The following is a 14,812-nucleotide window of genomic DNA, read 5'->3' as shown; positions in this document are numbered from 1 at the left end:
TAGCTGTTTGAGAGCTTAAAGAGCCGCCGCATTATTATTATTCTTTCCCCTCAGACACGGTCTTAATGCTGTCTCTTTCTTCTTATGTACTAATGGATCATTGTCAAATTAACGTTGTTTTATAACTTTGATCCTTTAAAGATCCCCAAACTGGCAAAAAATACTTTCATGTATTAAGGCCTGATCTTAGAACATGATAAGTTTTTAAGGAAAGGGGTTTTGTTTCTGAATTAGCTTGTCAATTTGGTATACATATGTAAAATCAGGCCTTTGTGAAATCAGTAGCATTATTCAATACAAAATGAGCTTGCTTTATGTATCTTTTGTGGTCATCTCTGAGTTGGTTTTTATGAGGATTGACAGTTCTATTATATGGGATGCAACTTATTATGTAGCTCTTTCCAATGTACTGATGTAACTAGCACAAGGGGAGGAGTAACTAACCACATCAAATGGTATATATATATATATATTGTTTTTTCTCTCTCTAATCTCTCTGGTTTGAGTAAATAAATGGAAACATATAAGTTAAACTAAAGTCACTTGGGGATGCTTCAAGATCAAATCTAAACTCCTTTGGTTAAGTGCTTCTCAGTCTGGAGAATTTACTGATGATATATTCAAACTTTACTCTCCAGTTTATCATTAACAAGAGGAATCAGTTCTGTTTTGTTCCTTGGTGTACGAGGAGTACGAGGAGTCCTGGGAGTTCCTGGTTGTTTCTGAGATAGCATGTGGCTTACATATCCATAAAAAGTGCATCCCACTAGTGTGATTCCGCATCCAACAGCATTCATTGGTGAGATCGGGTTTCGGAATATCATCCATGATACCAACACAGCCACTGCAACCTGCAAATCACATAACCATCCATCAAACCAACATTATGTTTGGTTCAACTGTTTTGGAACAATCAGAAGAAAAAATATTTATGTTATGGGGTTTAGGATTGGTTCATTTACCTTGAGGTTTCCAGCTACATTGAATGTGACTGCTGTAGTGGAGTGAATGACATAGAAGATGGAGAAGTTAAGACAAAAAGCTAGAACACCTGAGCTGAAAATAATCATGAGAGCCGACCATGGAGACGGGTGTGCTTCAAACCAATCCAAAATTCCATTGCCTTCAAGCAAAAATGCTGGCACTCCGAGAATCATGGTCGCAAAAGGCGCCATATAGTATACCGTGTTTATGCTAATTAGAGAGACATGACAATGAATGAAGAGGACACAAACACTACACTCAGTTCCATGAATTATAAAAACACCAAATCAAGTGATTCACAATTGGACAATGAGGGCATGACATGAACAATCCAAATGTAAGTTCTCATATTATCAGCACCCATCATATGAAACTGAGGATTATAAACCTCAGAATTCAGAACACTAATGACTAACCTATCAAATTTGTATCCATGAAGAAGAGATTCAGCAAGAATGGTCTTTGTAGAGGTAGCTAAACACCCAAACAGAGCAGCACAGAATCCAAAAACATTAAAGCTAAGTTCTGTAATAGAAGTCAGAAGAATCCCACCAACAATAGGCACCAACGACGCCCAAATACGCCAATCAAAATATTTCCTCCATACCAACCACTGTAACACAACTGCACATTACACAAAAAAACACAACTCAGAAAACAAAAAACAAGACCACACTCCCTTTTTCTCTCAATCCTTTAAAAAACTCAAAACCTGTTGTTGCAGGAGTGAAAGATTTGATAGTCTGCATAAAAGAGACAGGAATGTATCTAAGACTGATGTTTCCCAACACAATGTTGATACAGAACACAAATGACATTGGAAAAATCCTCTTCCACCGATCTTGTGGATCAACCACAATCAAAGGTTTAAGCGTTAAGAGTTTGATCACAATGTAAGCTCCAATCGATGAACATATGAAATGAACACATGAAACCGACAACGGAAACTTGAAATCCAGCTTCTGGGAAACAGAAAAAGGTACCAAATTTGAAACACTGATCAGAATCAAACAAACAAAAAAGGCTAAGTTTTTAATAATGAAATTAATAAGGACGAGACTTTTTTTTTTTTTTTTGAACCTGAAAGATCCATTTGTTCATGATGATAACAGTAACGTTGAAACCCCACCACTGAAGAATCGCTAACAGAGATCTGAACATACTCCATTGTTGCCACAGACTACTTCCTTCCTCCATTCTCACTCCCTTATTAAATCTCCGTTCGATGATTCGTCAAAACGTAGAATTGGAGCCACGGAATCAACCAAAACCCAAAATTTTTTTGAAGGGTTTTGAGAAGAGATGGATCCAAATTTTTTAGGGAATGTGGCAATGCCAAGGCTAAATAAGAAACCCTAATTAAAGCGCGAGAGGGAAGAGTGTAACGGTAGCAGTATTATTCTAATCTCTCTCTCTCTGCTTCATATGCTTATATGTGATTTGTTCTCTCTCTTTCGTATGTTTCCATGTAGTTTAATGCAAATATCGTTAATGTTTATACAAGTTACCATTATAAGTTGTTACAAACTATAAATGTAACTAATTTAGCTTAACAAATTTTCCACATATAATTAAACAGTTTTAACAAAAAATAAAAAAGTAATTAAACAATTTAAAAAATAGCTGTTCACGCACAAATCAAATCACATAGTTTAAGAAAAATTATTATGGAAAGAAGGATAAATAAGTACACTTGAAAAAATTATTGTTTGTCGATGGTACGAGAAACACAAATATATATAACTTATGCATCAGAAAAAAAAAAGAAAAAAAAAAAGAAGAGAATTTGTAAATTTTGGTAAATTAGGTACATATCCAGCTAAATTGTCTGCAAAACTTTTTTATGGGACTCTCACCTGGAGGGACAATGTATTGCCCACCGTTGATAGGATCACATATGATCTTGCAAGGGTTATCACATATGGCTGGAGTCGCTTTTTTTGATGCTTTCATGCACCGGTTTACGACACAATCTTTGACACACGCGTTGGAATGAGAAACTTGTGCTGAAATTGAAAACATCATTGTTATTAGAATTACAATAATCATTGAACTGCAGATTTTCTTTGATACTTGAGCTGCCATGTCGTTATAAGTATCGCGATCTATGCAAACTTATTGTAATGTTTATTTTATTTATTTATTTATTTTTTGTTTCCCGTAGTGCGTTTTGAAACGAGATGAGTTGGTGGCAATGTTGGGTTGATGTTTGATGATTTATATAGTTACAAATAATTCTACCAGAATTTAGTAGTTACTATATTTAGGAGGTCAAGTTGTTTTTTTTCTTTCATCTCTTCTTATTTGGTAAATATGTTGATTGATTTTTAAAAAACTTAGATGTGCTATACTGTTTTGGCCATATAATTAAACAACTATTTGATGTGCATAGATAAGTAATAAGTAACAGTAATTGCTAATATTTAAAATATTAGCCTAAACAACACATATCTAAATGGTACTTTAAGTTTACGTTGATTTTAGTAATAACTCAACATATATAATCGTGCTATGTACAGTAATTTTTGGTTGAGTGCAAAGTGCAAACTAAAGAACGCCATGAGATATGGGCCATATGGCTTCATTTTGATATAAGAAATGAGAAATTTATAAGTAGAAAGAAAAAAAAACATGAAGCGAGCGAAGAGAGGAACCAAAAAGTTCATAAATTGCGGTGGTAAAGGGAAAAAAAAAATGAGAGAGTCTGAATTTGAACGTGGAGAGGATCAAATTTAATTAATCGTATTTAGTTATCATGCAATAAACTGAAAACGTTGAATAAATTGGATAAGGTGAAAGGTATTAGTCCATTCTGAATCTGAAACGATTTCAAGATTTAAATATTTTGGGGAATATATATCCTTTATTTCAAATCTATAGTTTTTTAACGAAGGGTGAAAGGTTCATCAGGAACATTTACCAAAAAAAGAAAAGAAAAGCTTAATTATTTTGAGTTGAATATACAAAAAGATGTAGGAAAACATTTACATATACAAAGTATATTTCATAAACTCACAAAATAAGTTTTTCATAAAATCTTTAAATTTAAAACCCAAATAATTTCATTAATTTTTTTTTGTTTTAAAACACATACTAGATTAGTACCCTTGCTGTACTAGAGCACTTTATTTCATATAAAAATTTTGAATATATTTTTTCTGTTTTACCTTTTTTGTAATGTTATATTAGCTTTAAATCATCTTATCATATAATTTTGACATTCTATATTTAACCCATCGCTTCAAAATCATATTTCATTCCATCATACAACTCACATTTAGAACATGTAAAATCAATAAAAGATCAAAACTGATTATATGATCATAGCAAAATTAGGAGAAATATAACATAAAGTGATTGTTCAAAAATAGTTTATGTAAACCTATACATACTATTTTAAATTTAACTTAAGTATATATAAAATTGAGAAATGTAAGATTAAATCAGTGGCGAAACACGTAAAATGATGGATATATATTTCATAGACTCGTTTGTGAATTTCATATGATTGTAAAAAAACCTTTAATCTCAAATAATAACTTAAATAAATATATTATAAATAATAACTACAAATGATGAGATCTATTGAAATGGTAAGGATTTAATTATGTAAATCTTACAAACAAAAGGTTACTTTTGCAAATGTACCTCCAGATTAATAATATATGATGATCTTCTTATTAAAATGTTTCAAATTATAAGTGAAAATGATTTTAAGGTAATATACACTTTGCACAAAAAAATATATTTAAACTTTATTGGTCAAACCCACGATTGTTTATTAGTTTTGGGTTAGAATTCTATATGCACTACGATTTTTTTTCCTAACAAGTTTGTATATATTAGTCATTAATCATTTGTATTATATATTTATATGACAATCAAACCAGTCTTTGGTGTAGAAGATTTTTATCCACCGGTACGACCAAAGAAATTCTTATATTTTAAGAAATTTTTGTAAGATGTAAATCATTATCTTATTTAAAATACCATAAAAATTAAAATAATATAATAGAAATGTTATATAATTATTATAAATTTAAGATCGATACATTATATATTTTGCATTGAGTAAATATGAACAAAAATTAAAGAAAGAAAGGTAAATATGCTTAAAATAATAATATTAGAGATCTAAAGTATTTTTTTTGGTTTATATCGGAAGTTTACAAAATTTACTTCATAATCGAGTTTTTGGCGTGCTTTAGTATTTGTTCTATAAGATTGATACCAACATAACATTTATTATGTTAAGTTGTTAACTTCCAATTATGCACCTTATGCATTGGAGCGCTATTTATCCTAAAATAAATTCCATCTTCCTTAGCTGTCCATTCATATATGCTTCCCTGAGGTACTTTTTGGGCTCTGGATTTATACACATCAAATTTTTGTTCAAACTTATAGTTAGGTCCATGTCTAAAAGTACACCAAAAAAGCGTATTTCTTAACCAGGTCTCTTTGATAGGAAATTGATATAGTTTTCCATACGGCACATATTGTGGTCCTTTGTCGATACTTCCAGATTTACAATGCACAAAGAGGGTTGTGTGTTTGTGATTGGGATCGAGATCGTTCCATATATTGAGCTTGTTTGAGAGCGCGAATACATTACCAATGGTGCATTGGCCATAAACAATTAGAAAAACTAAGAGATGTTTCATTGTTTTTAATTTTAGATGTTTTGATTCTATTTTTCTTGTGTTAAATTGCTTTTGTCCTTGCAATATTATTTATACACTTAGATTGCTATTTTTGGATTTGCATTTTCTTATCACCAGGCTTTTAGGAATTTTTGTTTATTAATGATTAAGTAGAAAAATTAGTGTTTAAAATATTTTTGACTAATTTGAGGCTATCTTGTTTACTAAAAATTTTGAACCAGAGAAATTTATGTGGTCTCCTGATGGGTTAAATCCGAACAACAAATATATCTTTGCAGGTGCATAACAGTCATAGTAATATATATATATATGGAATTATATTGACGTCAAATATATTATGATGAAGTCAAGCCGAGATGCTATAACAATAATAAGTTTTAAGAACTTCTCAAACTAAGGGCAAATTAAAAAATAATTTCTCAAACTCTACGCATCGGTATTTTTTCAGAGAATGATTATCTATTAATATATACAAAGGATTAAAACATCTTTATTTTTCTTCTATAAAATCTTTAAATGAAAATGCCTAATTAAATATTTTACACAAATAATTCAAAATGCCTGATTAAATCGTAGTACCTTATATTTCTTCTGTTTCACAAATAATATCATTTTAGAGATATTTTTTTTTGTTTAACAAAGAGTGTCATTTTATATTTTCAAAAAGTGTTTTAATGCTAAATTTTCTGTTTTATCCTTAAACCCAAAGCTATTTTCATTGAATTTAATTCATTAACTATTTATTAAATAGGTATAAACATGTATAATTCAAATGTTTTTTAATTTGTTTGAAATGGGTCAAAATGACACTCTTTATGGAACATATAGAATATATTGTAATAATGCATTTATGAATAATTTGTGTAATAGATATTACTCCTAAAATCCATCGAAATTTTGATCATTATTAAATCATGACTTCTAATATCCACTATATTTTGGAATTCATTATTTTTCTATTTTGACAGATTTTTAAAAAGATCTTATTGGGAAAGGTAACCTATTATATAATATTCCCTTCGTTTCAAAATATAGGATGTTTTAACAAAAATACGCAAATTAAGAAGTGTTTACTTTTTAAAAGTTCAACTAATCAGAAACAATACTGCATAATAGAAAATATTAATTTAATCTAAAAGCTGAATAGAAACTTGAAAACATCCTATATTATGAAACAAAAATTTTCTCTAAAACATCCTATATTACAGAGGAAGTAGTAGATTAGATTGTATCTGCATTGATTTTTTAAAAATAACTAAAAATAATAAAATGTACTTTTATTTATCTATTTAAATACTTTACTTTAATTGAAAAAATTGTATAAAAGAAAATAGTACATGTTTTGATGATAAAAAAAAAATTTGTTTGTGTGCACATCTTAACTTAACATATATGTTGACTTTGTATGCGTGGAAACACAATCCATTAATTTTTTTCTCCCACACCACACATAAAAAAAACTACTAAGAGAAATAAATGTTTCATATCCTCTTTGTCATACACAAAAAAATGGAGGTCAAAAGCCTGAACACTAAGGCGACGATACTCGGTCTATTAATGTTTCTAATCAGCGTCGTTGCTTCGGAAGATCCGTACAGGCTCTTCGAGTGGCAGGTAACTTATGGCAACATATCCCCTCTCGGCGTTACCCAACAGGTTCTTTTTTTTTTTGGTAGGATACCCAACAGGTTCTTTATCTTTGGTCTTAATTCATTAACCCCATTAAAGTATAACTAGGTACCAACCCACACATAGTGCGGGATAAATCGATTTAAATAAAGTATTATATGCAAAATTATTATTTGAGATTTAAGATTTATTTTGTGTAAAACAAAATATGTAAATAAAGTTTTTTTTGTTTATTCAAATTTGCGTTTAATTTCGGTAAAATTCGTTTTACCCGTAAAATATTTGAACTTGGAAAAGAATTTTAAGGTGGTGTAGAAATTTTTGATGTGTTTTTGTGTTTCTAAAAATCAAATTCACATATTTTATGTTTAACATTATCATCTACATCACTATACCATTAAACAGATAAAAAAAAAAAAATACTTTTTAGACTATTGGATTTTAATTTAAACTAATCATAAGTTTAAAAAATGCAATGAGAAAAATGTATAAAAGTGGTAAATAAATGAATAATTTTTTTATTGTTTGTGAAATGTAATTTATTTCTAATAATTAAATATGTTATAAAAAATGATAATTAAATACATTTCTAGATTTTAATTGTTGATTAATTTTTTCATTTTTAAAAACTTATAGAAAATAACATTATCTTATATATGTCAATGATATATTTATGTAAACAATAATGAGGTGAGAGGAGAGGATTATAAATTTGTTTTTTTTTATAATAAATACAATGGCAGGGAGTTGTAAATAAGTAGATGTTTTGAGGATTATTTGATAAAAGTATTCTGAGCTCTGTAACACTGACACATCAGTTTTTTTCTCAAGTGTGCTTCTCTATTAATATATAGTGAATTTTTTCATTTTTAAAAACTTATAGAAAAGAACATTATCTTATATATGTTAATGATATATTTATGTAAACAATAATGAGGTGAGAGGAGAGGATTATAAATTTTTTTTTTTTATAATAAATACAATGGCAGGGAATTGTAAATAAGTAGATGTTTTGAGGATTATTTGATAAAAGTGTTCTGAGTTCTGTAACGCTGACACATCAGCTTTTTTCTCAAAGTGTGCTTCTCTATTAATATATAGGAAATTTTTTCTTCTCCTAATTTGGTTGGATTTAGTTTTTTTTTTTTTTTTTTCTTTTTTCTTTTCGGAATTGGTAATTTTGGTTGGATATATGAGTTTGGTTTACCCTTATTTCAAATAGGGTATATTAATCAATGGGTAGTTCCCAGGACCGGACATCGATCGTCTCTGTTACCAACGACAATCTCATCAATAACGTATTCAACCTTCTTGACGAACCTTTTCTCATGCCATGGTATGTCTCGATCACATAAATGTTCTTAGTGTGAAAATTTAAAAGGCTTAGGCTTTCATAAGAATTTAAATGTATTAAAATATCTTAAATGATTTCATGTGTTCAAATTTACAGTATGTTTATTATTATTATACAACATTTTTCTTTTTGTAAACCATTACAACATTAAAAACACAAACTAATCCAAACCACAACTTGAACTTGGATCATTAATGTTTCAAATAGTATAAATTAAAATTTGACAGTTTATTCATAAATTTGATGGTTTATTTGATGTTTGTAAAGGAGCGGAGTTGAAATTTGAGATATTCCTTCCAGGACGGAGTGTACGGAACGACGTGCCCAATCCATTCCCACCGGGGAAGAACTACACCTACGCTCTCCAAGTTAAAGATCAGTTCGGAAGTTTGCATGCATCCATGATGTATAGTATATTTATACTTAAAACGTTGTTACTTGTTGGAATTTTGAATTAAGTTTTGTAATCTCTCGATCTCCTTGTAGGACTTGAGGGCACAACTCGATAATGGTGGAAATCTTTCTTTCCCAGATGGAATTCTCATCAATGGTCGCGGTAGTGGCGCCACCCTCAACGTTGAACCAGGTTTTGCTCTTTCATCACTTCTTTTGTCTCGCTTGTTTCTTGGTGATTTTCTAACAAGATATAGTATTGATAAGTTAATTATGATGTGAAATTTTTTTTTGTAGGTAAAACATATAGACTGAGAATATCAAATGTTGGATTACAGAACTCTCTCAACTTCCGAATCCAAAACCACATGATGAAGTTAATTGAGGTCTAAGAAACACACACTATTCAGACGGCCTTCTCTTCGCTTGATGTTCACGTTGGTCAATCTTACTCGGTCCTTATAACAGCTGACCAGCCTGCAAAAGATTATTATCTTGTGGTCTCTAGTAGGTTTACCTCGAAGATCCTCACCGCTACGGGTGTTCTTCATTACAGTAATTCTGCTGGACCTGTTTCTGAAACTATTCCAGATGGATCAACTCAGTTGAAGTGGTCTTTTGACCAAGCACGATCCATAAAGTATTGTTTTATTCTTGGATTCAGTGACAAGTAATACAGCTGGTTTTGCTCACTTTATGGTGCAAAAACGTTTCTTAGCTCTTTTTTTTGGTGTCTTGTAGGACCAACCTTACAGAAAGTGGACCAAGGCCAAACCCACAAGGTTCATACCACTATGGTAAGATAAAGATCAGTCGAACGATCGATCAGACTTGCTAACTCAATTGGAAAGATCAAAGGCAAGCAACGATACGCCGTGAATAGTGCATCATTTTATCCAAAAGACACCCCTTTGAAACTAGCAGACTACTTCAAAATTGACGGTATATATAATCCTGGAAGCATACCTGACCAGCCCACACATATGGAGCAATATTCCCAGTCACCTATGTAATGCAAACTGATTACAGAGCTTTTGTGGAGATTGTTTTTGAGAATTGGGAAGATATAGTCGTCCAGAGCTGGCACTTTGATGGTTACTCTTTCTACGTGGTTGGGTAAGTTAAGTATTATTTTCCAACTGTTGTCTTTTGTCTTCTTTTGAGCACTCTTATTCTTGAACCTAAAACGCTAAAAATTGCGTCCATGCATATATATGGTAATCAACTATTAATTCTCTAACGAAGAAAGGGTCCAAATTTGTGCACTTCTTCTAACTATTAGAATGGAATTTGGGAAGTAGAGTGCTGACAATAGAAAAGTCTACAGTCTAAACGATGCAGTCTCACGCTGCAATGTTCAGGTTAAAGTTCTCTAAAGTTTTAGATTTTATTTTCACAATTGGCCATAAAAGTTCAGTATCGGCTTGTGTAAAACATGGACCGTTGATCGAGTATGCACAGGTTTATCCAAAATCATGGACTGCGATAAACATATCTCTGGACAATGTAGGAATGTGGAACCTAAGATCAGAGTCGTGGGAAAAGGCAATACTTGGGACAACAATTCTACATGCGCGTTTACACAACCTCCACTTCTCTCAGAGATGAATACTTGATTCCGAAGAACGCTCTTCTATGCGGCAAAGCCAGCGGCCGTCACACAGCGCTGACGTGAGTGAAGTGAGACATCAATAGACGATTGCAATGACTTGCTGAAAAACAGATGCCAGCTGAGGTTACAACGTATGCTTTCATATAGTACTGAAATCTGCGTATTTTAATTGTTTTTTTGAATGTTATGCAATATGGGGACTAAATAATAAAAACAAACTTCCAGCCTTCATAGAAGTAATGTATCATTATAGAGACACATAGGCTTCATAAACCATGATCAATAAACCAGAATGTGGCTTCGATCGCATGCATGCATAGGATGTTTATATATCTCGACTTTTTTTTAATGTTAATTAAGGCTTATATCAAAAAAGGTTTGATACATTTCGACTAGTTTGATGACTTGTTGATCGATATTTTAATTTGAATAGTAAATATAATTTGCCTGACATATACTAATTAAAGTCTACAACACAAAGAGTAGTGATTGCTAGTTGTCATACAAAATAAGAGTTTGAAAAAAGTGATTAAGGAATCTACATTTGTTTTGTTCAAAAAAAAAAAGGGAATCTACATTTGTAAGGTGGACTTGATGTTCACGATACTAAATGTTAAGGGATCTATATATAACCTTAATTAGGGTACGGGTGAGAGCTAAAGTCAAAACTAATTGCTATTGTCATACAAAATTACAAATTACGATCAAATTATTTTGCAATACGACGACGACATAGGAATATCATGAGAATTATTCCTCAAATTTTCAAATTATTAAGAAAAAATGGAGAATGAAGATTAACAAATATTATTTTAAAAAAGGAAACATGATGAGATTCACATAATCATAAAAATATTTATTTTTATTCAAATATTATATCATTTAGTGACCAGGTAAAACATATAAGTAAAACCAACAACGATCTATCAAAATGATAGTAACCTAATGTTGGAATCAAAAGGACTAGATAGTTGAAAATCGTGATGATAAGATCGAAACAGCAAGACTCTAGACTGTGAAAAGACGATCACATACACAATCCGCCATGATAAAGGTTAAAAAGACCCAGATGATTTCCACCATAATCATTCCACTGAAAATGATGAAACGTAGAGCTCCCTTGGAAAGACTTAACCAAACAATCACAAAAAAAGCATTCGAGAAAATGTTAAAGAAGAGAGATAACTTCAAACAAGACATGATGAATCTTTCGGCCCTTTGATTCCAAGGATGATCAGTCGGATGGGAAGCTTGTTGAGCTGCGAGAAGAACCGACACTGGGGGGAGAGCAAGTAGAAGTGCTAACTGACTCAAAGCCTTAAAACACTTTCCTGCTACGTGTATGCGTCGAAGGTCCGTGGCTGTAGGCTCTGGATCTGATGGGGTAAGACCAATCTGTGGTACGAGCATGAATGCAAATATGTTGAACATGATGACGAAGGCTAGTCTCATACGACGACCACGATTGTCCACGACCAGATGATGTAGGCGATCAATGCTCATTTCTGAGCTAAATTTGAGATGAAACAAAAAGAAAAGAAAAAGAGTTGAGAGGTTTTTGTAGTCAAGATGAAATGGGATGTGTCACTTGATCACAATTGGACAGCTTCATTTATAGTAGTTAAATTTTGGGTTACAGAAAGACCTTGTTACATATTTGGTTTTGTTTCTGACTTTCGGTTCAAATTTGTGATTATAACCGGTTTAAAACCTATCGTCCAAAACATTATTGTAGTGATGGTGGATGATAGTTGTAAATAAATTTTTACATAGATGTGTAAGTCACACCTAATATTTTCACGACTTTCTTCATCAGTATGGTATTTATAGTATAGCGATCAAGAAAATTGGTGCATACGTATGGTATTTATAGTATTGATCAAGAATAATGGAGCATAGTGGATGCTCATTTCTCCACAACAAAAAGAAGCTAGCTGTTTCCATAATAAAAAGTGCAAAAGATGGTAAACAACTCATCTTTACATTTTCTTACCTCACGATGAAAAGTTGATGAGTTATCAAGAAATTGTATTTTGAAAAACAAAAGAAAAAAGAGAGGAATATTTCTTCATTTAACGCACCGCTTTTATCACTAATTTTCGAGCACTTTGAATATTTTTATTCATGCATGCACAAATGGATAACCCAACAAGCAACACTAAAGATATGTATATATATATATATATATATATATTTGTAGATTAATAAGTGTGCACAATTCAATGCGTGCATGGTTTAGTGGATTCTATTGCATGGGTATATATATATATATATATATATAGCAATTCCTACCAAAAAAATATATATATATATAGCAATTCCTTCGTATTCTTATTTTAAATAAGATGGTTTTATACATGACAAACTTAGAACGCAATATTTGTGTACATATATATATTATATACATTTGGCTTTGCTCACAACTATATCTACAGAACACAGATGCAAGTTAACAAAAAGAAAGCCAAGTAAACGCGTTAATTTCACAATGCAATCTCACAATCGTATATTCGTATCGAAAACAGAGAGATATATAATTAGTTCAACTCGATTTGATTTTTTTACACGGTTCAATTCAAACCAAACAAGAACCGACCGGGTTGCTTCTAAGCCGAACAAAACTCTTTTGCGGATACAAATGATACTTTACCAATCGTAATGTTGTTTTGTTGACGTAGACACTTGGTTTATGGACGTATTTATTTCATAAGAACAATGAGTAGTCGAACACGCGTACATATTATGTCGACGGTTATGGTGATATCAAATAGATAAATACGTATAATAATGCAGAAAATAAGATAACATGAGTTTCTGTAATTGGTAATTCAAAACCAGTTGCATCCGTTAAGCAATGTAATTTTGTTACAAGCAAAATCGATAAAAAGTATCACCATCACGAGATTGAAGGGTATCTTAAAAAGACGAAGCTCCCCCGACCCCTTGCGAATCTTGTCAAAATTTTCCTTAAAACTATATAAAACCATTAATCTGATCATCATATTTTGGGTAAATACGTATGTGTATGTCCAAACATTGCGTCACAAATCAATATAAGAAAACTGTTAAAAAGGCAATGATTCTTTTTTTTTTTATGAGAATGCAAAATTAGAGAGTTTCGTCCAAATTATAGCTACGAAATATAATACTTATAGTTTGTAAGAATAGAAACTTACAAACTATAATGTGCCTGCTATAGTTTTCTGCAAAAGTAATAGTTAAAAATGTGCCTGCTATTTAGTAAGTAAACTATGATGCTTGTTGACGTGAACATATTAGTTTGCAAAAATAAGCAAAAGATACACGAGAATGAATAATGGAAGTTACATATGCATTATGTCAATGAAATAAGGTATAATACGTCTTATGGTGATATCAAACAGATACATACATATAATAATGCCGAAAATAAAAATAACATGAGTTTCAGTTGAACCAGTTGCATCCCTTAAGAAGTTTATTGTCACAAATAAAATCGACAATAGGATCACCATCACGAACTCGAAGTTGATCTTCCTTACTGATTAATTGTTTGTTACAACCTTTTTTACAAGTTTCTTCACATATTGTAGGAGTGGGTTTTTTCGCCGATTTCAAACACTGATGGACACAATGTTTCACACACATTTCTACATTGTTGGAATGAGCAATGTGTGCCGAAAACATCATCGTCAATATAACTACAACCATGAAAACACTGCATGTTTTCTTCAACGTTTGAGTTGCCATAACGTGAGATGATGATTACTCCAAATGGTAAATGAATACTTTTATTCTTTGTTTATGATTTGTGAAGAAGATGATTTGGTGGGTAATATTGGGGTTAATCTAGGTGATTTATATAGTAAAACTAATGTTGTCCATATTTAGCAATTGTTTTTTAGTTTGTTTCTTGTTTCTCTCTCATGGGATGTGTACAACTCACAATTTTTATACAGCTTAGTTGTGCTTTTATTTTTTTAGTTGTCCAAACAGAAATTATTTGGCATGGAACAGCAAATTTTAATATATGTGTTTGGTTTATTCTGTAACCACATGTTGTTACGAATTTTGATATATATGGCAATTGAGGTTATGTTCTATCAAGAAATTGTCTTTTAAACACAAGAATGAAGGAACAAAGAGTTAGAAACAAATAAAAAAGAGGATTAATACGAAATTCAAATTTTCTCATTT

General features: G+C 31.2%; 3 protein-coding genes and 2 pseudogenes across 4 annotated transcripts; 1 reads left to right on the top strand and 4 right to left on the bottom strand.

The window, feature by feature from the left end:
- Window positions 1–433: 433 nt before the first annotated feature.
- Window positions 434–2,339, bottom strand: LOC104740881 (GDP-mannose transporter GONST5-like). The gene is made up of 5 exons (XM_010461605.2): window positions 2,065–2,339; window positions 1,697–1,946; window positions 1,401–1,608; window positions 963–1,194; window positions 434–851 (listed from the first exon to the last, which is right to left on the bottom strand). Exons 1-5 carry the CDS (start codon window positions 2,179–2,181, stop codon window positions 621–623), a joined length of 1,038 nt encoding a protein of 345 aa, XP_010459907.1. The 5' UTR covers window positions 2,182–2,339; the 3' UTR covers window positions 434–620.
- Window positions 2,340–2,787: 448 nt separating this feature from the next.
- LOC104740880 (uncharacterized) lies at window positions 2,788–3,069 on the bottom strand. Its single transcript, XM_010461604.1, has one exon. The coding sequence runs from the start codon at window positions 3,067–3,069 to the stop codon at window positions 2,788–2,790; it is 282 nt and encodes a 93-aa protein (XP_010459906.1).
- Window positions 3,070–4,993: 1,924 nt separating this feature from the next.
- Window positions 4,994–5,684, bottom strand: LOC104740879 (S-protein homolog 21 pseudogene; annotated as a pseudogene). The gene has a single exon (XR_015580956.1). The product of XR_015580956.1 is annotated as an S-protein homolog 21 pseudogene (transcript).
- Window positions 5,685–7,157: 1,473 nt separating this feature from the next.
- LOC104743449 (L-ascorbate oxidase homolog) lies at window positions 7,158–10,699 on the top strand (annotated as a pseudogene).
- Window positions 10,700–13,900: 3,201 nt separating this feature from the next.
- On the bottom strand, window positions 13,901–14,426 carry LOC147928004 (uncharacterized). The gene has a single exon (XM_087485434.1). It carries the CDS (start codon window positions 14,363–14,365, stop codon window positions 14,063–14,065), a length of 303 nt encoding a protein of 100 aa, XP_087341560.1. The 5' UTR covers window positions 14,366–14,426; the 3' UTR covers window positions 13,901–14,062.
- Between the last annotated feature and the right edge of the window lie 386 nt (window positions 14,427–14,812).

This window comes from Camelina sativa, chromosome 14 (genome assembly GCF_030686135.1).
Source record: "Camelina sativa cultivar CO46 ecotype springtype chromosome 14, ASM3068613v1".
Classification (NCBI taxonomy): Eukaryota; Viridiplantae; Streptophyta; class Magnoliopsida; order Brassicales; family Brassicaceae; genus Camelina; species Camelina sativa.
Note: the sequence above shows the minus strand (reverse complement) of the source record. Positions and strands in the feature narration are given on the sequence as shown.